The sequence below is a fragment of the Cnephaeus nilssonii genome (assembly GCF_951640355.1).
Source record: "Cnephaeus nilssonii genome assembly, chromosome: 10".
Taxonomy (NCBI): domain Eukaryota; kingdom Metazoa; phylum Chordata; class Mammalia; order Chiroptera; family Vespertilionidae; genus Cnephaeus; species Cnephaeus nilssonii.
The window spans coordinates 91,963,503-91,989,399 of NC_137081.1; the positions used below are offsets into that span (position 1 = coordinate 91,963,503).

General features: G+C 56.5%; 1 protein-coding gene across 7 annotated transcripts in view; it reads right to left on the minus strand.

Moving 5' to 3' along the window:
* BIN1 (bridging integrator 1) overlaps nt 1–17,239 on the minus strand; it is a 50,675-nt gene extending 33,436 nt beyond the window's left edge. For 2 of the 7 annotated variants that reach the window (XM_079781931.1, XM_079781932.1), the window contains exon 1: nt 16,712–17,232. In XM_079781931.1, the coding sequence (XP_079638057.1) occupies nt 16,712–16,795 (84 nt within the window). In that variant the 5' untranslated portion in view covers nt 16,796–17,232. Of the gene's footprint in view, nt 1–16,711 lie in introns of all 7 variants that reach the window. The other 5 variants (XM_079781929.1, XM_079781930.1, XM_079781926.1 and 2 more) reach the window with 5 other exon arrangements.
* Nucleotides 17,240–25,897: the final 8,658 nt, after the last annotated feature.

Below are 25,897 nucleotides of genomic sequence, written 5' to 3' on the forward strand. Positions count from 1 at the left end.
GCCATGTCCCAGGGCAACCTGAGATGCTGACAGTCGGTCCCATTTTACAGATGAAGAAACAGGCTCCGAGAAGTCACTCAGCTAACGAGTGGCAGAACCAGGACCCCAAACCTGAGGATCCCAAAGCCCCAAATCAACGTGTGATTCTCAAACAGGGAATAAAAGGCAGCCTGCCCAGGGTTTCTTGCAAAAGATTCCCATTCCATCTTGCTGCGTTCCAAAAGTTTTACTGGTAAAGATAACACTTTGGGGACATAACCAACACAGTGAGAGACTGTGCAGCAGAATCCCAAGTCTGCCAAGACGAGCAATGACATGTAAAACCAGAAAACATTTCCAGGTTCCTCTGCCCCCCAAAGCTCCAGGGCTCCCCCACTCGGTGATCTGCTTTTAAGTCTGTGTCCTGGAAGTCGCTGGGCCAGACACCAGTGCTGGCTGAACAGCTGACTGACCAGGAAGCCACTGGTCTTCCTGGGGAGAGTGCACCCTGGAGCCTTAGACTGCGAGCTGTCGGCAGAGAGCAAGTTCCCTCCTTCCTCTTTCAGGGACTTTCTCTTTCCTTCCTGAGATGCTAGCGAGAGTGAAAAGTGATGTCTGGGTTCCTCTTTTACGTCCTCAGCAGGACACAGAAAAGCTCGGCCAGCCCCACACCAGTGGCTTGAAATGGGACTGCTTGGTCAGAGCCCCAGTGCAGAGTGGCCTCCCAGCCCAGCCCTTCCCATGACGTCCCAGGGGCAGAGGGAGGGGTCCCTCCTCCACACCCATCTCAGGGAGAAAGGAAGCCTTGCCCCAGGTGGGGAGTTTCCAGCCGCTCCAGGCGGCAGGACTCCCTCCCCTCCCCGCCCAGCCCCTCCCTGGGCCTGAAATTCCACCTGGGCAGCAGATAAGCCGGTGGCAGCGGGGGCTGGGCTGGGCCAGCCGGGAACAGAGCGCAGGGAGCAGAGGCAGCAGAGGCCCAGGCAGGCGGGTGACGGGGCGGGCGCCTGTGAGGACCAGCTGGGCTGGGGCGGGGGAGGCCACAGAACAGCAGCAGCCACTCACCAAAGGCGCCGAAAGCCTCACGAGTGGCCTGGACATCCCGTGAGGAGATAGAGGGGTTCTCCAGGAAAAGAAACTGAGGCTCAAAGCCCTGATCTCGAGGCTGAGGGAGAAGCTGGAATGTGAACACCGCTGTCAGCCCACCTCCCTGGGGGGTCTGCCCAGAGGAGGTGGGGCTAGGGCCGCACTGGAGCCCAGGGCGTGCTGGGGGCCCTGGCTGGCGGGACAGGCTCCCCTCCCCTCAGGGACCCCCCCCCCAGGCTGGGCCCATTCCTAGCCTCACAGGACCAGGAGCCCACAGGCGACAGGAGGGCTCCTGAAGGGCCGAGACCACCCGATGAAGGCCGCCCCTTACAGAACCGAGGCCAGCAGCCCCCCGCCTGCCCTCCGCCCCACCCAGCGACACTCCAGGGAGGAAAGGGTGCTCACCCGTGCCCCTCCCTCCGTGGTGCCCCACCTGGCTTCACCCTCACAGCTCGGACCCAGCGGCCCTCCCCCGAGGAGCCCGCACCCTGACACTGGGCCTTGCCGGCTCTCCTAGGATGCCCTCCCCAGGCTGCCCAGCTCTGATCTGCAGGCAGGAAAGCACGGCCCTGCCTGGAGGGTAGTGCCCCGAGGGACAGCTCTATGTCCACCAAGGAGAACCCTGCAGGGCACCCGGGGGGGGGGGGGGGGGCAAGGGAGGTGCTGCTCTTAGGAAGGAGCTCAGGGACGTGACGCCTGAGGAGGGAGGGCAGGCCAGGCCAGCGCCGAGGCCCGGGACCAGGGCCGACGTGTCTGAAGAGAGGGCTGTAAACAGAAGGGGTTTTATGGAAGTAGCCTCCCCGGGTGCACTGGGCAGGCCGCCGTGGGCTCTCACACCCGGCACAGTTCTTCCGGGAAAGGCTGGCCCGCGCTGTGAGCCAGCCCTCGCCACCGCGCCTGCGTCTAGGCTCACACACCTTCGCTACAGGGCAGAGACCCGGGCATCGGCCCAGAGAGCACCCGCGGGCCACCTTCAGGAGTCTTCCTCTCGCTCCCTCCCCGCGGGACTTCAAGGGCGAGGAAGGAGGGCCAGCCAGCACTGTGCTTCTCGGAACACATGCGCCTGCTCCCTGCACATGCCATCGCCATCAGTCTGTCAAATAAACTCATCAATTCTCCACAGGCCTGGACATTTCACACTGACACTGAGCCCTGCGGCCTGCCCTGCAGTCTTAAAGAGCTCAGGCTGCCGGGGGGGGGGGGGGGGGGGGGCGCCCTGCGGGGCAGGACGCACAGAGCGGCTCCGGAGGTGCGGGACGCAGAGGCGAGAGCGGGAAAGGGTGAGAAGTGGTCAGAGAAGGGGTGACGGAGAAGAGAAAGGGACTCCAGGGGGGAGCCATGGGAAGGAAGGAGCTGCCATCATCTGAGGCAGGGACACCTGGGGATCCCGGTGAGTCTGCGGCACCTACAGATGTCAGGGAGGGAGGGGGGGACACACCAGCCAGGGGCCCTGGGTGTCAGGACACACCCCACCGTCAGACTCCTGCCGCTCCCCAGTCCCAGCCCACCTGCCTCGGTCACACCCCGGGCGGTGACCAGCTCAGTGTCGGCTCTGGGCAGCTCTACAAAAAGGGGGTGCGTCGGGTGGGTGTGTGGGAGGGGCCTGGGAGGCAGGGGCAGGGAGAGGCCCACGCGCACAGCGCTGGCTGGGACGCGCATCTCTGAGCCCTGGCCACAGTGTCGCAGAGCCGCGTCGGGTGTGTGGGTGGACAGCTGTGGGTGTATAGGAAGAGGGCACAGCAGAGGGGTGCCTGGCTTCCGTCCCCCCATTATGTATCTACCCAAGACTCCTCCCACTCAAGCCAGAACCTCTGGCAGCCCCGCCCACCGGGCCCCACCTGCCCCTCGCACCGCGGGCTGGGGCTGGGGTGCAGCCAGCACACCTGCTCCCACGCTCACTCGCTCACAGGACATTCCTCACGGTGGGAGACAGCACTGGCCACCCACCTCCCTCTCCTGGCCCAACACCCCCAGCAGCCTCCTCACCCTCAGCTGGGCAGGCCCTCCACACACCCGGCCCCTTTGGCCCATGGGAGCCACGCAGCGGCAGGAAGGACTGGCTCCTTCCCACCACCAGAGCCACCGGCAGCGACGGCCCCTGGCACTCGGCATCCCAGCGCCAAGCGGACGAGAGGCTCAGAGCGGGCCGCGGCCGGGCCTCCGCCGCCTGTCACGCGGGCCGTCAGGGACAGGCACGCCCCGGGCCCAGCACTCCTCACCACCTGTTCAGAGATGTCAGCACAGCCACCCAGCCGCCGCCCACCTGTCCCCTCCACCCAAGTGTGAGCTATTCTCGGCCAGGCTGGAAGCTGCCATCAGCACGGTGGACGCCGCCCCAGGCGGCCCGCCGCCCCTCATCAGCTGCTTCCTGAGCTCAGGGAGAGAACAGCCTGTCCGAGGGGCAGCAGGCGTGGCCCAGCCCACACAGAGCACAGGCGGGGGCCGGTGGGGGGCGCGGGGGGGGGGGGGAGACAAAGCCCTGCCCACACCCACCTGCCTTGCCTGGGGGCCAAGCAGATGTCTGACCAGTGGGGGGCCACGGAACCCCACAGTCTTCACCAGGAAACCTGCTTCCCTCCTAATGCCCGACCATGCTGGCCCTCTGGGTCACCTCCTCCAGGCAGCCTTCCCTGACCCCACCCGAGGCACAGAGATTCACTTGTCCCTCCAGAAGCCCTCAGCCCTTTGCATGTCTGTTCCTGTCTGAGCTCAACCTAAATGTACAACCAGGTTATTCACTCACTTTCCCAATCCGAATCCTCCATTTCCAGGTCTGTGTAGCTGGAACTATTAAACAGTACGGTAAGGAGGAAGATATGCAGTACTGTTTTCAAACACTTTATCACTGTTATTTTGGTTGTTGTTATTCTTGTTATTCTAAGGAGTCGCTTGATGCCCAGTCAGCTTTCAACAGCTCCCACCCAGTCCTGCCCGCCGAGGGTGCAACAGGACACGCAGCAGGCCCGGGAGCAGTGCTGGTGGCTCCCCAAGTCCCCAGTGCCTGGGAGGCACCACAGGGACTCCCCACTTTGTGGACGGAGAATCAGGGGGTAGGGACTTGCTGGTTCTGGGTGGCCATGCTCCCAGCCCAGCCCCGGGCTGACTCCACGGCAGGTCGCCAGAGCCAAGGCCGGAGGAAGGTGGGGAGGGACTGGAAGAGGAGGGGGTGTTTGATCAACTTACAGGTCAAGGGTCAAGGTTGGGGGAAATGGAGCAGAGGGGACCCCGAACCCACGAGGGGAGTCATGTGGCTGCCCCAGCCCTGCCGGGGGGGGGGGGGGGGGGGGGCGGGCACAGGACGGGCTTCCCGGGCTCCTCCTGCTAGCCCTGCACCCACTATGCTGGTGCTGGCGGGGAACGGAGAGGTAGGCGGAACAGTGCAGAGCGGGGACCGACAGGAAGGCACTGTCCTCCAACCCCAGCAGGTGCCGAGGTCAGCACACAGTGAGCGAGCAGGGGCTCCCCGTCTCCCCCGGAGGCCGTGTGCCTCAGGTCCATGCCCAGGCGCCAGAGCGGGGCAGGTCCCGGCCCACCTCTACCCTGGAGGAGGGAGAGAGGCTCTAGCTCCCCAGACTCTGCAGTGTCCGCGAGCCCAGCTCACCATCGAAGCCTGAGATCCTAAGGGTTCCGGGCCTGGCCCACATCCTTCCTCTCAACACTGCCAGGCTCCCTCCAGGCTGCAGAAGCTGATGCGCGAGGAAGGGAGCGACGGCAGGGCCCCCCGAAGCACAGCTAGCGCCAGCCCCACCCTGCCTGCTGGGGAGGAACTCAGGCCCTTCCCAGGAGAGCAGTGCACCCATCCCTTTGGTAAGAAAGACGACATCGAGGGCCGGCCAAAGAGGCACCGGGAAGAGCAGAGTGGGCCAGGCCCGAGGTCAGCCCTGGGCCCCCGCACTGCAGCTCTGGTCACGTCCAGGTGACAGAAGAGCTAGAGATTCCTGCTGCCCGCAGGGCCGGGGGGTGGGTGGGTGGCTGGAATGGTGGGGGGCTGTGTTGTCACCTGGCCCCTGGCCACTAGAGGCCCTCTCTGGGCCATCCCCTCCCAAGCCTCAGGCCCCCCATCTGGATTTCAAGCTGGGCCTGGACTCCCTCACCCCAAAGAATTGGGCCCACAAGCTGCCACCCCAAACCTGTGACCACAGGTATGAAATGGAGAAACCGTTCTCCTGTTTAATCCTCAGAAATAAGAAAACCGAGGCTCAGATGAAACAGGGACTTGCCAGGTCCAGGCCTGAGAGCCGAGTGGAGCCAGTTTCTCAGGCCGCCCCACGACTCACGAGGCCCCCCAGCACCTTTCCCACCCCTTCCACATGGGGCTCACACTCCAGCTTACCTGGGTCCCAGCTCCACCCTCGAAGACTCGAGGTGCAGGACGGAGACGGCTGCCCCACTTTATGGAGGAACAAGCCAAAGCGAGAGGGGCCGGTGCCTGGTCCCAGGCCCAGGTGGAGGGGGGAGCGCAGGCGCTGGTTGTGCTGAGAGCCCTGCGCCACTCAGGCCTCCCGCCCTCGCCGCTCAGGAGTGGCCCGGCGCTGGCGGCAGACCGTGGGGGCGGCCTCCCTGGTCTCCTGGGCAGAGTGGGCACGGAGGCTTGAGAGGGCAGTGGCCCAAAGGCGGGACCAGGCCTCAGGCTCTGTCGGCTGCGGCCAGGGCTTCCCAGGAACCCAGTCAGCTCTCCCACAGGCCCTGCACACACCCGCCCTCAGGGCAGCTCCCTGCGTGCCCGGGCCAGTGGGCCCGGCCCAGACCCCATGACAGGGCCCCCACCCAGGCCACCAGACCCAGGGCGGTGCTCAGCACCCCCAGAAAGGACGAGGGCTGCCCTGGCGTGGCCTCCTCCAGGCCCTCAGTCCACCGAGCAGGAGGCCAGGCTCGGGGAAGAAGACAGCCCAGCTCCGCCAGGCCTGCGTCCTGAGCACACGGCCCGAGTCCCCAGGGAGCGGGGGCGGGGGGACACAACTAAATCAGCTCCTGGCTTAGTGTGCATTTCAGAAAAACAACATTTGGGTCCTGTCCCAGGTTCAGCAAATGCATCCAATTAATTGTGGATTCTTTTTCTTGGTTGAAGTCACAAGACAACTGTAATTCTGGCCATTAACATGCCTTAAGGCTTCCTGGCCCCAGGACCCCCCAACGCTTTCTTTGTGGGAGGTGGGGGCTGTGGAACCGGTGCCCAGCTCCCCTCTACCTGAGGCTCCCTGGGGAGTGCAGTTGAGCCAACTCCGCCCAAATACAGCCCCTTCGCCCCACCCTCTCACGGAGTCTTTGGGGGATCCCCAACACACTGAGGGGCCAGCTCTAGGATCACCTTCTCCTCTAGTGTGCCAGTCTCCTAGGGCACCCAAGTGTCCCCCACTACACACACACACACACACACACACCCCACAAGTGTGCCCCACAAAGGGAGCCCCACACTGTTTTCATTTGAAAACACTTAAGCAGCACATTTGCACTTGGATAGTCATGTGTCACTGTCGCCTCTGACTCCCTGGTGCCGGGATGCGGTGGCCACTCCCAGCAAGGGCAACTTGGGGCCACCTCTGACTGAAAGGGAGGAAACCCCAGGGGGTCCGCGCCTCAGTGCTCTCCGCTGTCAAAGGGGCCCACACCCAGTCCTGCTACTCCACAGGCCACGGACAGACACGTGGGAAAGGGTGGGCGTGGAGTCCTCAGTCAGTGACAGGACGCCCTGGCGATGCGAGATGTCCTCCCTCCTGACCCATCTGGACCTGCAGCCCACAGGCACGCAGCTCCACGTCCCGCACAGGAATCCTGGGTTCCCCGCGCCTCACGCCGGGGCTCAGGCTTCCCGCTTCCCAGACACACTCGGGGCCCAGCCAGGACCGTGCCCTTCTACACACAGGCCCCATGAACGAACGAATGAATGAGTGAGTGAGTGAATGACAGGAGACCCTCTCCTCTGTCCCTAGCTCCCTGCCCCTCATCTCAAACCACAACCCCACCTGGAACCATTTGCCCTCCTGCACCCCATTCCACCTCCGGGTTTAGCTTCCTCAGACGATACAGGAAAAGGGGGGTGCACTGCAGTTCAAGAATCCGGTCTGAGGCGAAGACAAATGGCTCAAGACACAAGGCCAGCTGGTACACAAGGTGGGCTCTCGGGGCTTCCCCAAGATGGCCCGCAGGCAGACACTGACCCACCCACCGCCTCCCGGGCCCTCTCCACAAGTCCCGGCAGGAGCGCCCCTTCCCACGGACAGAGCATGGATGGGCCCCGGGAAGGCGTGGCTGCCAAGGCCCCGACGGGAGCAGGTGGTCACTGGCACCCTACCCCTCTCTGCTCGGGCCTGTCCTCCTCCCACCAAACCCCTCACTGCCTTCTCCCCTCCCCCTCGCCACCCCTGCCCGGGGCCTGGGGTGCCCACCTCGCCGCCCATCCCTGCCTGGCCCTCGGCGGCTGGGGAGCTGGCGCTGCGAGAGCGGATGCCTCCTAGAGCAGAGACGGGGGGGGGGGGGGGGGGGGGACGGCAGACAGGGTGGAGGAAGCAGGGGTCCCCCCGAGGGGTCTCTCCCAGCCTGGTCTCCCTGCGCCAGGTCTGTCCCTAGTGCCCAAGGGCGGGCCCAGGGCTCAGGCATGTTGGCCCTCGTCCGGGGAGAGGCCGTGCTGAGCACAGGGTCCAAAAAAAGGAGCAGCAGCTGTTGGAAAAGGGGCCAGGCCGCAAAGGCTCTCCTGGCGCCACCGCCTTCCGGCCCCACAGCCTGTTAGAGCACCTCAAGCCACCGGGGTGTGGGAACCCCGACCCCGCCGGGCAGCGCTGCCCCCAGCCCCCTCTCACATGACCCCACTGATGTCCACTCCCACCCAGGGGTCTGCACTTGGAGCCATGGCGTCCTACCAGCCCACCTCCGCCGAGAGCCTCCAGCTCTGACCCAGGAGAGCCATCTGGTCATCGGCCTGGCCTTGAGGGCTACGTGAAAGGGGTCAACTGACCCATACGGCCCCCAGCTCTGAAGCCCTCCGAGCTGAGCGTGTCACCGCTCCTCAGTGTCACCGTGGGGCCCCAGGCAGACAGGGGCAGGTACCCATGCCAGGGGGCAGGCACAGGCGCTGCGCCCAGCCTTTCCAGCAAGGCGAGGGCACAGGCCACCCAGCCCAGGACCTGCCCTGAAGGGTAAACTCGGGACAGCAGCCCTCCCCAGACCCTTGCCTTCCTGGACAGGCTGCATTCTAACCTGCCAGAGGGCTCGGGACGCCCCTCACCCCAGCGCCTCCCCTTCCTCAGAAGGCCAGGGCTCCCACAGCCCCGGACATGGGCGCGGGATCCTCAGGGAGCCCAGACTGGGAGACGGAAATGGCTGGGCCACACTGACAAAGGAAGGTGAGCAGGCTGGGGCAGATGGCATCCGGGCAGGGCCGCTGGTGCCGCTGCCCTCCAGGGCCTGAGCCCCTCCCCCTCACACACATTCCAGCCGCCCTGAATGGCTTCCAGAACATCCCTCCCCCCACAACCTACCTCCTTGCCCTTCAGACCCAGCAGGGGTCACACCTTCTGGGAAGCCTTCTTGGCTGCCCAGGACGGATGGGCAGCTCTTCAGGGCCCTAGTGCCCTTGCCCTAGCCCGCCCAGTGCTGGGCTGGGCACTGTGTGGGGGCCGGGTCTCTGTTCTCAGCACCCTCAGCCCCTTGCCTCCTGGCCCCCCACCCCCGGGGCAGGCTGGCAATGCAGAGGTCATCCCAGCCCCCGCAGATGATTCGGGGTAAGAGGCCGAGGTGTCTAAACCAGGAGCCAGCCCCAGGGCCTGCGACAGGCCTGAGGGCTCCTGGACGCCCTGCTGCACTCAGGCCTTGGAACCAGCCCCACAGCCTGTGGTGGCTGCAGCCCGGAGCCACCCCCCTCCCGCAGGCCCAGACGCATGCTCGGCGCCCCACTGCCCGTGCCCTCGAGCTGCAGAGGTGCAGATGTGGAAGCTCACTGGCCTAGCGCCAGGGGGGAGCAGCAGTGGGGCCCGGGCCCGTGACCCCACTGCCAGTGCCATCCTCTCATCCACAGCCTGCCCGGGCAGGGGGCGGGATGCGGGGCGGGGGCTCAGGGTACTGAGAGCAGAGACCCTGCCCCAACACGATGCCCACGCTCAAGGGCACCATGGACAGCTCTCCGTGCAGAGAGCTCACTGCCCACCGCCAGGCTCCAGCTCCCACCCTTGGCCACGCTGCGGTCCTGACCCCACCCCATCTGCAGGGGCACTGGGGCCTGAGCCAGAACCCTGGGTGAAAAGGGGTGTCCTGGAAGCAGAGAGAGGAGGGCCGGCAACGAGTGGAAGGGAGTGAGGGCAACAGCGCCCTGGCCCCTGACAGCAAGTCTCAGGCCCAGCAAGTCCCGGTCAGCAATGGCCAGCACCAGGTCACCTCCGCGCTTTCTCAGGTTGGAAGCGCACCCGTGCAGAGGCCCAGGCTGCGGCCCAAAGCCAGGCAGGACCGCCCGGAAGGGCCCCAGCCCATTGCTGGAAACCCCATTTCTGGGCCCAAACAGGGCCGACCTGGCTCAAGCAAGCACACTCTACGTGGAGGAGGTGTGGGCAGGGTACCTGGGTCCCCTGAACGGCTGTGGTGGGACGGGGTGCCCTCCATCTGATGCCAGGGCCTGCACTCTCACTGCTGCCGCCTCTGCTCTCTGAAGGCCTGAAATCCTGCAGCCACAGCCCCTCCCTGGCACCCTGAAGAACGTGCATCTGTGCAACAGGTGTGCACTAGCATGTGCGTGGCCTGCTGGGGACACCGAGCCCCTGGAGGAGGCAGGACCCGGCTTCATGGAGCAGGTATCCCAGGGCGCTTCCCCAGGCCACCACGCGCCTGCCTCCAGCCTGGACCCGGAGAGCTGCTCCCTACCCACAGGGCCAAGCTCCCGGAGCAGCAGGGCCCAGACTTCTAGACTCCACTTCTGGAAAAGTCTCGTGTGTGTGTGTGTGTGTGTGTGTGTGTGTGTGTGTGATCAGCAGCAGGACTATTTCCTCCCCAATAATATTAAGAAACAACTAGTATTACCATCATTTAATCAAAGAAACATTTAAACAAAAGTAGACAGATATAATCTCAGAATAAAGGGTGTTCTTTTATATTGAACTAGAGGCCCAGTACATGAATTCGTGCACAGGTGGGGTCCGGCCGGCCCACCCCATAGGGCCATTGGGCTGGGCCAGCGTGGGGGGGGGAGGGGAAGGGTAGAAGCTGCAGGCAGTTGGCAGGCTGGCCCCGCCCCGTGGTCGAACTCCTGGTAGAGGGGACAATTTGCATATTAGTCTTTTATTATATAGGATAAACTGGTTGCAGCTTTTATACTTGGGAAACACACACACACCACATGGCCTCATTTCCATGCAGGAATACCTGTCCTAGATTTGCATCAGGAAACCCCAGAGCCTACAACACATCCTAAAAGGGGAAAGGTCACATCCCAACATGTAAGCCTAGATGCTGGGTGAGGATTCAGGGGGAGACTGGGGCCCCAAATCTCACTTAATAGGAAAGAGAGAGAAGGTCTTGGGGACCAAGATCTGTTAAATGGCCCCCCTAACAGATAGTCTTCCTGGTCAAGAGGGCCTCACTCTTCTAATTTACATGTCCCCAGGCAACCTGGACAGCTGACCAAGAGAGCCCACGGGCAAGTCACACCACTGTTCTGAGCCTCAGTTTCTCCATCTGCTGAATGGGAATCTTAACGACCTCACTAGGCTGCAGGAAGGATGAGAATTTTCACCAAGCACCTGGCGTAGCAGCTACACAATAAACCACGGCTCTGACTATTAAGTTAACATTTAACAAAGGGCACCCCGGGGGCAGGAAGAGCCTGCCTTTCTCTTCAGGACTCAGCCTTGGCATGGAGCCAGCTCCCCTGCCCAGTCAGAACCACGTGGCCTCTTCGGGAGATGGCACCTTTGGGGACCACGGGCCTGCCCTTTGCTGGGATCCATGGGATCTGTACAACACTTACCAGTACTCTGCGGCACACCACCTGTTTCAGACAAGGCAACTGAGGCTCAGAGAGGTCGGCGTGACTTTCCCTGGGTGCAAACTGGCGGGAGGGATCCAGGCCCAGAGCTCCAGAGCCAAGTGGTTCTGCCCACCTGCGGTGCTGCCTGATGCGGCTCCTACACCCTGGGCGAGAGCCTGCCCTCCAGGCTGCCAGGCCTGCCCTGTCCCTTTCCCTTGCACGTTTAACCCTAAAGGTAGACTTGCCCAAGAGGCAGCTTGGGAAAAACACAGTCTGACCAGGTGACACCCAACAGGAAGCCTTCCTCCCCAGGCCCTCAACCTGGACACCAGCAGCTCCACACCCTCTCCTCCCCAATCTCTGCTGTGTGAGGACCCACGTGCACACCCACGCCGAGTCCTCGGCACCGCCCGGGCCCCTCAGCAAAGGCTGAGCTGAGCCGATTCGTGAGGAAAGCAGCCCCTCCCTCCCTCACTGCCTCTCCAGCCAGAACATCAGCTCCTGGGGTAAAGGCTTGGTTTTGCTTGGCCTGTACCCCACCCTGAAACAGTGCCCTCCACCCAGGGTTTCATGGAGAAATGAACGGATAAGCAGCAGTGCCCCAAGTGGAGGGGGACGTGGCCCAGGCCCACGGTTTATGTGCAGCCAAGTCAAGATCACCCAGGACAGCTGGATTCCCTCCCTGCTGCGGGCTGCCCCTCCACATGCACACACACACACACACACACACACACACACACGCACGCACGCACGTGCACACACACACACACAATACTGGGACGAGGGCAACATTTGAGCCCTGGTCGGCCAAGGGCTCAGCAGGGATCAGCTGTCCACTGAGGCCTGTAACGGATCCACCGATCACCGCAGAGGGCCTGGCACAGCCTGTGAGGAGGGACGGCGCCAGGGGCTCCGTGCACTGCTCGGCCCCCGAGCTGGCACTGAGTGAGCACTAGCTGCGTCTGGGCACCCTTCAAGGCTTTACTCCACGACCCGTGAAGAGGAGCCATCATTACCCCATCCGCTACACCAAGCATGTCAAACTCACGGCCCAGCCAATGTAACGGTATGTAAGAACCGTTTTAATAAAAATTTCAAAACTTAATATTTACAATATCCTGTTACACATAATTATTAATAACAAACTACAACATTCGCTAATGACTGATTACCATAATCGTGTTGCATTCCTTTCCCTTACCTGCCTTACACTCAGGCGCACCATTTCTCCCCACTAATACCAGCAGCGAATATTTCGGCAGCCGATGGCCACGTCATTAGTCTTGGACTGACTTGTTTGGTGTGCGCAACAGGAAATATTTCGCTTTCGGAGAACAAGAAAAATGGGTTTATTTGCATTACGCTTATTAATTTGTGCAGTTATTCAGTGTCTGGTAAGTTAATGTTCAAGAAAAAATATTAATTTTTATTAAAAGGTTCTATTATTTTATGTTAACGATTACTCATTTATTTCAGCCATTTGTATTCAGCTTATCTCTATTGAAATAAATCTACGTTTCTATGAAAATTGAAGCTTCTGTTTTTGCAGCCACATACACTTAAATCTGTTTATTTGGCCCGCATTAGCCTTTGAGTTTGACAAGCTTGTTCTACACAAAGACACTGGGCTCGGGGGGGGGGGGGGGGGGGGGGGACTGGCCCAAGGCCCGCCTGCCTGCCAAGCCCACACAGGCGCTCTCTTCTCCTTTGGGAGATAGAGGCCTAACCAAGAGGAGGACAGGAATGCCAGAACCTCCTGGAGGAAGAACCATGGAGGCCAGTCTCAGGTGAAGGAGGAGGGAGGGGCAGAGCATCCTCTCCCGTTGCCCAGCGTAGACAACTTCGTGCGGTGCGGGGCCGGCCGGGCCAGGGTCCAGAGAGGGAGGTGAGAAGGGGCCTTGAGGGTTAAAATGCAGGAGTGGACGCCTCGTCTTCTCCGGAACCCACAGAGTACAAGATACCCCTGAATTCAAGCTCCGAGGAAAGGCACAGACCAGGACAAAGCCGGCCCCAATCTGCTGCCCCCCCCCCCCCCCGCCCCACTCTGGACTCACCACACACTCCCCTTCTCTTCAGGTGCACGGCAGCACTGCAGTCCTCACACCCACCCTCACCGGGTCCATTCCTGTCCCTCCTAGGACAGCCTCTCCACATCCCACGCGCCCAATGCACTCACCTCCCTGCACGCCCAGGCAAAGCAGCCTCTCCCCACTGAGCCCCGCATGAACCAGCAGACTCTACTCCATGGAGACTCAGCCCAGCCAGGCCCACTGGGCCTCATTCCCCGGCCAATGTCCACCAAGCCCCATAGCCACTCCAGCGGAGAGGCTGTCAGGAGCCTCTGTGTGCAGATGATGAACCGTGTCCACCAATAGCTTGAGCTCAGGGAGGAACTGCTCTGATCTGAGACCGAGAGGCGCAGGAAAGCTGGTACAAGCTCAGCGAGAGCTTGGGACATTCTAGAGAGAGAGCACGAGCGAGGAAGAGGGGAGGGAGCGGTGGAGGTAGCTGATGAGCGGAAGGAGCAGGAAGAGTCCTCAGACATTCGAGAACAGAGATGGATGCCAAGGGGAAAGGGAGATGGAGAATACGGGCGAAGAGGAATGTGTTTGGATGGGGCCTGGGAAGGGGGTCGGGGGAAGACCTGGGGCGTCAGAGGCCCTCCCAGAGACCTGGGTGGGCTTCCTGCTCCCAGCGCCTGCTCTTGGGTGTATTGAGGCTGCTGTGAGGACAAGGACTGGTTGTGAAGGCCTGATTCCTCCTGAGGAGGCCAAAATGGATGCTGCAGGATGAGCCCTGAGCACCAGATGAGCTGGTGCCCGCCTGGCCGAGTGTCAGGGCTATAAATAGCCACCGTTGCACCTTCCCTCTCGTGAGCACCTGCTCCCGCAGGCCCGGCTTTCTGTCCACGGGCTGCCCCGCTCCACCAGGCCTCCCACCAGACACAGGGCATGCTCACCCCTGCAGGGCCCTCTTCCCCTCCCCTGCCCCCCGTGCAAGGCCAGCCTCCCGCAGGCCCTAGGAGGACTCCTGAGCATGGACCTCAGAGAGGAGCAGGCCAGATTCCACCCCTGCCCCAGCTGTCCCTTCTCCCTAACCGACCCCTCCCCCAAGGGGCCAAGCTCCACAACCTCTAATCCTGTCATCTGACCCAGCTCCACCCGAAATTAGCTCTGTCCAGCCACCCTACTGAAGCCCAAAAATGGGCACTGTCCTTTAGAGAGGGTCCAAGAAGCCAAGCACAAAGGGAAGATGACCTCATGGTGCCCTGGGCCTGAGCTCTGGGGCAGCGGGGGCTGGGGGTGAGCAGCAGCGGCACCATGCTGGCAGGCCTGGCAACCCTTTCCATGCTTCCTCCTGCTCTCCCGGCACCAGGCCCGGAGGCCACAGGACCTTACAGCCACACATCTGCGCCAACAGAGCCACACACCCTGCTCCCCACCGCTCCTGGCTCAGCCCAGGCGCAGGCTCAGGCACAGGACACACGGCCAGTTGGGACAGCCCAGCCCACCCACAGGCCAGCGCAAGGCTCCCCAGCCAGCCGCCAAACGTCCTTGATTGTCCATAAACAGCCACGCAGCACCGGCAGGGACCCGCGAAGGCCCCGTCCCCCGTTCCTCGTCCCTCAGGAGGCAGAGTGGAGGCAGGCTGGCCGAGGGGTTGGCCAGGCCAGGACCCTGGAGAGACACAGGTACCAGGGGCAAGCTCCTCTGACCACACTGTGGCCCTCTGAGCGTGGCGGACTGAGAACGGCCTGGCCCTGCTCAGGAAGTGCCCTCCTGCGGCACCTGCACAGCTGGAATCACCACTTACTCGGTGATTTGGCAGAGGCAGGTGGGCAGGGTGGGGTACCTGTGAGACCACCGGCAACATGAGTTAGAGGCGGTGCCGTCGCCACCAGAAGGTGCTGGGAGGCCGCAGGTCCTGGCACTCAGGCTGTGACAGACTCGGAGCAGGAGGGAGAGGCTCCGTGGGCTGAGCCATCAGGTTTCGGGGGGAGGGGTACCCAGGGGCTCCAACAAGGGCGCGGACAGAAGGAAGGCTGCTTTCTGAGACACAGGGGAAGTCTGCTGTGCCCCTGGGGCTTCTGATGGGACCCTAACCATTGCCCAGCAGCAGCACGAAGCTGCTCCAGTCCCATGCAGCCCGCTGGGGTGGGCCAGCCCTGGTGCAAGGCCAGCATCCACAGCTGACCAGCTGTCGGCCAACTGCCTATGGCCACAAAACGGGCAGCGCCGTGGGGTCAGTGATGACATTGGCACTTGCATGGAGGGACAGTCCGGGCCTACTGCCCCTGAATGCCGGAAAGATGCCGCTGCTGCAGTGATGAGGCAGCCAAGGCAAAGGGGACACAGCAGGAGGGCGAGGGCCGCAGGAGGGGCGGGAACTGGTCTCAGCCAACTGTGGGCTTCTCTTTCATCTCTCTGGCCCCTTGGGAGCAGGGAGCAGGCTTAGGCCAGAGCTGCCGGCTCCAGGCACCGGGCTCCAGGCACCGGCTGGATTCCCGAGGCGCCGAGGAGAGGAGCCGCCCTCCCCCACCTGGGGACTGAAGCCACCCCAGCACCCGCCGGCTATCTATAGGGCTCTAATCCGTCCTCCGGGCCCTGCAGGCCGGGGGCGGTGAGGGAGGGGGTGGAACAGCTGGGGCCGCCAGATCTGCAGTGAGGGCCCTGCCTCCACCACCGCCGCCCACCTCCTCAGCCCTGGGCCAGGAGGAGGCACAGGGCTCAGGGAGGCGCGGGGAGCTCTCACGCAGGCACCCCTCCATCACCGTCACGTGGCTTACTCCTTAGGGAGCCCTCAGGCCCCAGCTGCAAAAGTCATTCTTTATAAACAGCCCGAGCCTAGCGAGGGAAGGCCGGCGTCCGCACAACGGGAGGCAGAGCCCCGGTGGGCCCGGCGGGAGCACAGAATCCGCGGCTCACATTTCAGAGTCCGAGCGGGCGGGAGGCGGCGTGGGCGGCGGGCGGACGGGCGCTGAGCCGAGGCCGAGCGAGCGGACCCCGCCGGCCCGCGTGTCCTGACCCCCCGCGCCCGCCGCGCGCCCGGCCCCAGGGCCCCGGGGAGCCCCGCGCCCTCCTCCGGCGGCTCCCCTCCCGGCTGCGGCCCCGAAAGCCGGCCGCCACCCCTCCCCCGCGCCGGAAACGCGGAGCCCCCGGGGGCTGCGCAGCCCTCCGTTCCCCGGAACTTCCAGGCCGCAGGCGCCCTCGGGAAAGGAAGCCCCGTCCCCGGCACGGCGGGCACCGGGCAGAGGCGGGCGGGCACCGGGCACAGGCGGGCGGGCACCGGGCACAGGCGGGCGGGCGCGCGGGCGGGAGAAGGGCGGCCTCGGGAGACCCCGGCGCCGCCGCGGGACCGGGGCAGCCCCTCCCCCGCGCCGCCGGCCCGGAGGACCCGCGGGGCCGGCCGCCTGGGGCCCACCCCCTCCCACTTTCGCGGCCCTCGGCCTCCGGGGGGGGGGGGGGTACCTGGCCCTCGCCACCGCAGGGCGGTCAGCGTGCGGAGACACCCAGGGCCCGGGAGGGGGTGCAGCGCCCCTCAGTCCCCGCGGGGTCCAGGGGGCGGATGCCGCGGGCCCCAGAGGGAGCCCAGAGTCGGGGAAGCGCGGCGCGCGGACCCCGAAGGCCTCGGCAGCGGGCGCCCGGGGGTGACGGCGCCGACCCCGGGGACGGAGGCAGGTGGCGGGCACCGCTCGCTCACCTTCTCCTGCGCCCGGGTGAGCTTCTTCTGCATGTTGCTGGCGAACTTCCCCGCCGTCACCCCCTTGCTGCCCATCTCCGCCATCGCGCCTCGGGCCTCGCCCGCCGTCGGGCGCCGAGCTCCCCGCGCCGGCCGCCGGCTCCGGTCCGGCTCCCGCCGCGCACTGGAGAGCGGAGACCGCAGCGGAGGCGGGGCGTGCGCCCGGGAGCCGGCGAGCGCGACGCGGACCGAGGGAGGGACGAGGGAGGGGCGGGAGGCCGGGCCTGGGCGGTCAGCCTCCCAGCCCGCCGGCCCGCGGACGCTGCCTTTTAAAGGGCCTCTCCTCCGGCGCGGGAGCCTCGGCCGGTTTGGGGGAGCGGCGCGCACGGGGGCTGGGCTTCCGCCGGCCGGACGCCCGGGACCGGGACTAACGCGGCAGCCGTGGGTCCCGCGCCGCCGCGGGCCCGGTTCCCCTCCCAGGACCACCTCCCGCGGCCCCGAGGGGAGGCCAGGTGACTCCCGGCGCCTTCACGAAGCGGATGCGGGGTGGCGATTGGTACGCGCTCCTGGAATCCGGGAGCCCGGCCTCCGCCCGGCCTCCGCCCGCTCCACACCAGCCTCCTCGGGGCCTGCACACTCACCGGTGTCCACCTGGGTGCTCTGGAGGCCTCCGGAGTGTTGGCATTTCTGTCCCGGGCACCTAACCCCGTGCCAGCCAGGCGCCCAGTCTTCCGGTTTGCGGAGAGTTATTTTACAGAAACAGCCCAACATTCCTGAGCGCGCTGGGCGTGCCCTCCGCCAGGTGCCTCCTGCTCAGCGTTGCTGCATTCAGTCTCCATAACAGCCCTAGGTGTGGGTGCTGCTACTAAAATGCATTTAACAAAATAATACAGTTACTATTTTATCAATTATTCTATTAATAATGATAGAATTATTATTCCCATCTTACAACTGAGGCAGAGTTCGGGCTTTCAGGCTTTTGCCACTATACCCTGGGGGTCTCCTCCTGCTCGCAGGGAGAGAAAGGGTTAATGACCACTATTTAAAGAGAAGATAAGGTCACTGCTAACCAACTTTGCCAACAGACCACTGACACATATTCAACATGAATACATACAGGCTGGGGCAAAAGTAGGGCTACAGTTGTTCATATGGAAAATAATACAGTAATCTATATGTATATATAAAAGCCTAGAACCAAGACCAAAGGACCAGTCGCTACGACGTGCACTGACCACCAGGGGGCAGACGCTCAATGCAGGAGCTGCCCTTGGTAGTCGGTGCACTCCCACAGCCAACCTCCCCCAGCCGGCCCCAATCGGCCCCCATGGCCAGCCAGGCAGACGGATCCCACCTGTGCATGAATCTGTGCACTGGGCCTCTAGTTAATAAATAATACAAGAATAAACTGTTTCACTTACAACTAGGAACCTACTTTTGCCCCACCCTGTATGTATTCCACCCAAACCCCTCTCCCAAATCATATCAGGTCTTTTAAAGAGACCACATCGCTTCTCGGGAAGGTTTCTCAGGGACTGTGGGCTGAGTTGAGTGGAGAGAGGTGCCTTGGAGGCCCTGCTGAGAATGAGAGGCCTGGACATGGCCAGTGCCTGGACAGGAGCCACGGCAGGGGTCCCTGGGAGCAGCAAGAGCACATAAGCCACACCCCGTATACAAGTGGAGAAACAGCCCCAAAATTTAGAGGTTCGGCCTGGATTCCCCAGCCGGTTCTCTCTTCCCTCTGCCTGGAAGGCCCCCTGCACTCTGGGTCCTCCTGGGTCCTCCCATTGATGCTCAGCACCATGAAGTGAGAATCTTTTTTTTCAATATAATTTTATTGATTTTAGACAGGAAGGGAGAAGGAGAGAGAGACAGAAACATCGATGAGAGAGAATCATTGATTGGCTGCCTTCTGCACACTCCACACTGGGGATCCAGGCCACAACCCGAGCATGTGCCCTGACCAGGAATTGAACCATGACCAGCTGGATCACAGGTCAACGCTTAACCACTGAGCTGTGCAGGCCAGACTTTTAAAAAATCGTTATTGTTGAAAGTATTACATACGTCCCTTTTTATCCCATTGACCCCTTCTAGCCGGCTCCCGCCCCTGCCCCAGGCCTTCACCACACTATTGTCTGTGTCCATGGGTTACACATATACGCATACAAGTCCTTTGGTTGATCACTCCCCACCTACTACCCTCCCCTGCCTTCCCTCTGAGATTCTGCAGTCTGTTCCATGCTTCTATGTCTCTGACTCTGTTTTGTTCCTCAGATTATTTTGTTCATTAGATTCCACATATGAGTGAAATCATGTGATACTTGTCTTTCTCTGACTGGTTTATTCTGCTTAGCATGATACTCTCCAGGTCCCTCCATGCTGTCTCAAAGAGTAAGAGATCCTTCTTTTTTACTGTTGCATAGTATTCCATGGTGTAAATGTACCACAGCTTTATTTATCCACTCGTCTACTGATGAGCACTAGGGCTGTTTCCAGATCTTAGCTACAGTAAATTGTGCTGCTATGGAGATAGGAATGTGTGCATACATTCTTTCTGATTGGTGTTTCGATTTTCTTAGGTTATATTCCCAGAAGTGGGATCACTGGTCACATAGCAGTTCCATATTTATTTTTTTTTAGGAAACTCCATACTGTTTTCTAAGTGGCTGCACCAGTCTGCATTCCCACCAGCAGTGTACTGAGGTTCCCTTACTCCACATCCTCCCCAGCACTTGTCCTTTGCTGATTTCTTGATGGTAGCCATTCTGACAGGTGTGAAGTGATATCTCATAGTCATTTTAATTTGCATCTCTCTGATGATTGGTGACTTTGAGCATTTTTTCATGTCTCCTGGCCATTTGTATGTCCTATTTGAAGAAGAGTCCATTTAGGTCCTTTGCCCAATTTTTAATTAGAATGTTTGTCTTCCTTTTGTTAAGTTGTATGAATTCCTTATATATTTTCATCTATCAGATGTATCATTGCCAAATATGTTCTCCCATACAGTGGGGTTCCTTTTCGTTTTGTTGATGGTTTCTTTTGCTGTGAAGAGCTTACTTTAATGTAGTCCCATTTGTTTATTTTTTCCTTAGTCTCCCTTGCCATAGGAGATGTGTCCATAAACATATCACTAAGAGAGATGTCTGATATTTTGCTGCCTATGTTTTCTTCTAGGATTTTTATGGTTTCATGACTTACATTTAAGTCTGTTATCCATTTTGAGTTTATTCTTATATATGGTGTAAGTTGGTGGGCTAGTTTCTTTCTTTCTTTTTTTTTTTTTTTTTTTTTTTTTTTTTTTTTGCATGTAGCTGTCCAATTTTCCCAACACCATTTATTGAAGAGACTGTCTTGACTCCATTGTACGTTATTGCCTCCTTTGTCCAATATTAATTGAGTGTAATGGCTTGGGTCGATTTCTGGGCTCTCTGTTCTGTTCCATTGGTCTATATGCCTGTTCTTGTGCCAGTAGCAGGCTGTTTTCATTACAGTGGCTTTGTAGTATAACTTGATAGCTGGTATTGTGATTCCTCCAACTTTGTTTTTCTTTCTCAAGATTGCTGCAGATATTCGGGGTCTTTTTTGGTTCCATATAAATTTTTGAAGTATTTGTTCTAAATCTGTGAAATATGCTGTTGGTATTTTAATAGGGATTGCATTGGGAAGGATGGGCATTTTAATGATGTTAATTCTACCAATCTATGAACATGGAATATTCTTTCACTTGTTTATATTGTCCTCTATTTCTTTTTTGTTTTTTTCCCAATGCCCTATAGTTTTCTGAGTACAAGTCTTCTACCACCTTGGTTAAGTTTATTCCTAAGTATCTTAATTTTTTTTTTGCAATGGTAAATGGGGTTGTTTTTTTCATTTCTCTTTCTGAGAATTAATTATTGGTATATAAAAATGACACCAATTTTGGGGTATTGATTTTGCATCTTGCTACATTGCCAAATTCATTTATTAAATCTGGTAGTTTTTTCATGGAGTCTTTAGGGTTTTCTATGTACAATATCATGTCATCTGTGAATAATGATAGTTTTACTTCCTCTTTTCCAATTTGGATGCCTTGCTGTGGCTAGGACTTCCAGTACTATGTTGAGTAAGAGTGGTAAAAGTAGGCATCACTATCTTGTTCCTCTTCTTAGGGGAAATGGTTTTAGTTTTTGTCCTTTGAGTATGATGTTTGCTGTAGGTTTGTCATATATGGCCTTTACCATGTTGAGATATGATCCCTCTATTCCCACTTTGCTGAGAGTTTTTGTTTTTAAAAAAATGCTGTTGGATTTTGTCAAATGCTTTTTCTGCTTCTATTGGTATGATCCTGTAATTTTTGTCATTCAATTTGTTTACGTGATGTGTCACATTTACTCATTTGTGACTATTGTACCAGCCTTGCATCCCTGGAATAAATCCCATTTGGTCATGGTGTATGACCTTTTTTGATATATTGCTGGATCTGATTTGCTAATATTTTGTTGAGGATTTTAGCATCTACGTTCATCAGACATATTGGCCTGTAATTCTCTTTCTTTGTAGTGTCTTTATCTGGTTTTGGAATTAGGGTAATGCTGGCCTCATGAAAAGAGTTTGGAAGTGTCCTTCCTCTTGGATTTTCTGAAACAGTTTGAGGAGTGTAGGTGTCAGTTCTTCTTTGAATGTTGGTAAAACTCCCCTGTGAAGCCGTCTGGACCAGGGCTTTTGTTTCCTGGGAGTTTTCTTTTTATTACTGCTTCAATTTCATCAACTGTTATTAGTCTATTCAGGTTTTCTGATTCTCCCTGATTCAGTTTTGGGAGATTGTATTTTTCTAGGAATTGGTCCATTTAATCCACATTGTTCAGCTTGTCATATAGTTGTTCATAGTATTTTCTTACAATCCTTTGTATTTCTGTGATGAAAGTTGTTATTTCACCGCTTTCATTTCTGATTTTAATTACTTGCATCCTCTCTCTTTGTTTCTTGATGAGTGTGGCTAAAGATTCATCAATTTTGTTATATCTTTTCAAAGAAGCAGCTCTTGGTTTCATATATTTTTGTATTGTATTTTTAGTCTCTATGTCATTTATTTCTGCTCTAATCTTTATTATTTCCTTTGTTCTACTTACTCTGGGCTTTTCTTGTTGTTCTCTTTCCAATTCTATGAGTTGTAGGGTTAAATAGTTTATTATAAATTTTTCTTGGTTTTTGAGGTAGGCCTGTAATGCTATGAACTTCCCTCTCAGTACTACTTCTGCTGTGTCCCAAAGATTTTGGGTTGCTGTGTGTTCATTTTCATTTGTTTCCAGGAAGATTTTGATTTCTTTCTTGATCTCATTGGTAACCCATTTATCTACACTAATAAAAGAGAAAGATGCAAATTGACCATACCTTCATGACGCCCACCAGCCAATCAGGAGTGAGTATGCAAATTAACCCAACAAAGATGGCGGGTTAATTTGCATACACGGGCACCCAGTGGCCGGGGGCAGGACGCAGGCGTTTCGTACCGCCCCAGCTGCTCTGGGCCTCTGGGCAGCATGGGAAGGTGAAAAGGCGGCTCCAGGTGGAGCGAAGGCTGTGCCAGGAGCCAGGGTAAGGAAAGCCCATTCTGCATGAATCTTCATGCATCAGGTGTCTAGTTGTTTAATAACATGCTATTTAGCCTCAATGTGTTTGAATATTTTTGGTTGTTTTTATTGTAGTTGATTTCTAATTTTATTCAATTGTGATCTGAGAAGATGCTTGATATAATTTCAATCTTCTTGAACTTGTGGAGACTTGTTTTATGTCCTAAAATGTGGTGTATCTATGTGAATGACCCTTGTGCACTTGAGAAGAATGTATATTCTGCAGCTTTGAGGTGAAATGGTCCTTAAATGTCAATTAAATTGATCTGATCCAGTGTGTCCTTTAGAGTCACTATTTCCGTGTTAATTTTTTTGTCTGGAAGATCTATCCCGTGAAGTCAGCAGGGTGATAAAGTTCCCTACTATGACTGGTTTGCTGTCGATATCTCCCTTAAGCCCTCTACAGTTTTTTTATATATGTAGGTGCTCCTATATTGGGTTCATATAACCAGGGTTATATATCCTCTTGTTGGATTGACCCCTTTAGTATTATGTATTGACGTTTGTTGTCTCTTGTGATGGTCTTCATTTTAAAGTCTATTTTGTTGGATGTGAGTATTGCTACTCCAGCTTTTTTTTCATTTCCATTTGCATGGAAAGTTGTTTTCCATCCTTTCACTATCATCCTGTGTGAGTTCTGAGGTGGGTCTCTTGTAGACAGCATATAATTGGGCCATGTTTTTGTATCCATTCAGCTACCCTATGTGTTTTGATTGGAGCATTTAATCCATTTACATTTAAGGTTATTATTGATAGGTACTTGTTTATTGCCATTTTAATTCTGTATGGCTAGGTTTCTCTCTTCTTCTCATTACAGCTGTCCATTTAGTATTTCTTATAGTGCTGGTTTGGTGGTGATAAACCCCTTTAGCCTTTTTTCTGTCTGGGAAGCTCTTTATTTCACCATCTATTTTGAAAGCCTTGCTGAATATAGTAATCTTGGTTTCAGATCTTTGCTTTTCATTACCTTTAGTACTTCATGCCATTCTCTTCTGGCCTATAGAGTTTCTGATGAGAAATCATCTATCAGCATTATGGGAGCTTCTATGTAGGTAACAAATTGCTTTTCTTTTGCTGCCTTTAAGATTCTCTCTTTGTCTTTAATTTTTGACATTTTAATTATGATGTGTCTGGGTGTGGGCCTGTTTGGGTTCTTCTTGCTTGGGGTTCTCTGTGCCTCCTAAACTTGTGTGACTTTTTCCTTATCAGGATAAGGAAGTTTTCTCCCATTATTTCTTCAATCACATTCTCTATCCTTTTCTCCCTTTTTGCCTCTTCTGGCACACCTACTATTCTAATACTGTTATGTTTCATGTTGTTCCACAGCTCCCTAAAGCTGTCCTCCTATTTTTTAATTGTTTTTTTTTTTTTTTTTTTTTGGTTCTCTCTCTGATTAAGTGACTTTTCAATCCTGTCTTCTAATTCACTGATTTGATCCTCAGCTTCCCCTAATCTACTGTGTATTCCTTCCAATGTGTTCTTTATTTAGGCTATGTCATTTTTTATTTCTGTTTTCATAGTTACTATATCTTTTCTCAGGCTGTTGAGCATCTTTGTCATCATTACTCTGAACTTTATATCAGATAAATTTCTTATCTCCATTTCATTTATCTTTTCTTCTAAAGAACTCTCATGTTCTTTCATTTATGGGTTGTTTTTTTGTCTCCTCATTTTGGCTATCTATTTGGATTTGTGACTCTGTATTAGGTAGATCTGCTATGCCTCCCAATCTCTAGTGCAGGACAGTGTCAAACACTGTTTCTGGCTAATTAGATCAGGAAGAGACTCAAATCCTCCAGAGACCACCTCTGCCTATAGACTGATGGGATTCCCTCTTGAATTGCCTTCAGGCAATTGTCCACAGAGTTTTTTCTACAGGGTGGGGCAATTGCTTCTACCTGGAGGCTAATTGTTATTCTCAATCTCTTAATGGTCCTCAGAAATTCCCCATGGTGGGAGAAGGTGTTTTCCAATAGGGTGGGTCAACTGTCTTTCCCCAGGCAAAGCTGCCTGTATAACAAATGTCTGAATGAGAAAGATGACCTCCGCAGTGTGATGAAATGGCTCAGCACAGGAAACTGAAGTGTCTGCTTTTTGAGCTCTAACCCCAGAGTCCCATATCTTGGCTTCTGTTCACACAGCTCCAGTTCACTCTGCCCTCCCTCTGCTGGAGCACAAGGTGGGTGGATCCACAGGGAATTTTGTGCATTGGCCCTTTAAGAGGGTGCCTGCATTACCAACCATCTCTCCCATGTGGACAACAACCCTGCTTCTTTTCACAGCCACATGGTATGTGGGTACCCTTCTCAGTTCTGGTGCTCTCCTCTGGGGGGCCCAGCTTGGGGATTAGACCCCAGAGTTCTCAGTGGCAACCCCCCACAGCTGAGATATCTCTCCAATACTTCAGCTGCTGTCTGTGGGAGCCCAGCCTGCTTTTTGGCACCTCTGCCATTCCTACCAGTCTCTATGGGGTCTCCACTTTCTGTCCTCAGTTTTCAGGATTCTCTCCAGTGAGTCTTCTGTTGATTATTCAGGAAGTTTTTCTGTATTTTAGTTGTAATTCCAGTTTGGTCCTGGGAGCATGTCTGTGCAGCATCCACTTACTCTGCCGCCTTTTAATCTCTAGCAAAGTCATTTTTTAAATTACGTTACTTAAAACCAGAGGCAGATACTCTCACACACTCTCTAAGAGTGTGGCTGACAGGGAATTCCTAGAAAGCAATCTTGCAATATGTATTAAGAATCATCAAAAAAAGAATTATCAAAATATCCATATTCTTCAGCTGTAGAATCTCAAGTCTAAGAAATAATTCAAAATTTTTACAAAGCTTTAATAACACAGATGTTCATCGCATTTATTATAATTGTACAAAACTGAAAACATGCAAGTATGAGCCATTATTATCACTGTTGTCATTCATGTTTGCTCACTCCCTCAGTCTGCAAACATTTCTGAGCACCTGCAAACATTTCCGAGCACCTACTAAGTACCAGCCCTGGGCTCACTGCAGAAACAGAAGCTTCAAAAAAAGGCCTTTTAGTGGTATATCTTGTGTGGGGAGGGGTTTGGGGTCTGGGAGGGAGCGAGGCTCTTTGAAGGAGTGATATTGAAGACCTGAAATCAGCACTGACAGAGGAACAAGTGGGGAGCCTGGTGCCTAGTGGAGCCCTTAAATGTTGAGGCAGGAAGAAATGATCAGACAAGCAAATGTCCAGAGCATTATTGGCCTGTCTGTCCTTCTGCCCCTTCAGCACCCCAGCCTCTGAGCCCTGCATCTCGCCAACTCTCCACACCAGAGACCATGGCTCACCATTTAACCCACCCCCCAGACATGTGCAAAAGGCTATTACCACCTGTGAGTAACTAAACTACAGTATAGATATACAGGAAATGTTTATCAAAACAGTAATGCTCAAGAAGTTTTTTGTGATGGTGAAGTGCCTGTAATGTGTTGTTAGCATAATACAGGATATTAAATTATATACCTGTATACTGCCAACTGCTGTCCAAATGCGTTTGGTGTCTCTGGATAGAGCAATTCAGAGTGACATTTTTTTCTCTTCTTTTTTATTTTCCAAATTTTACACATGTATT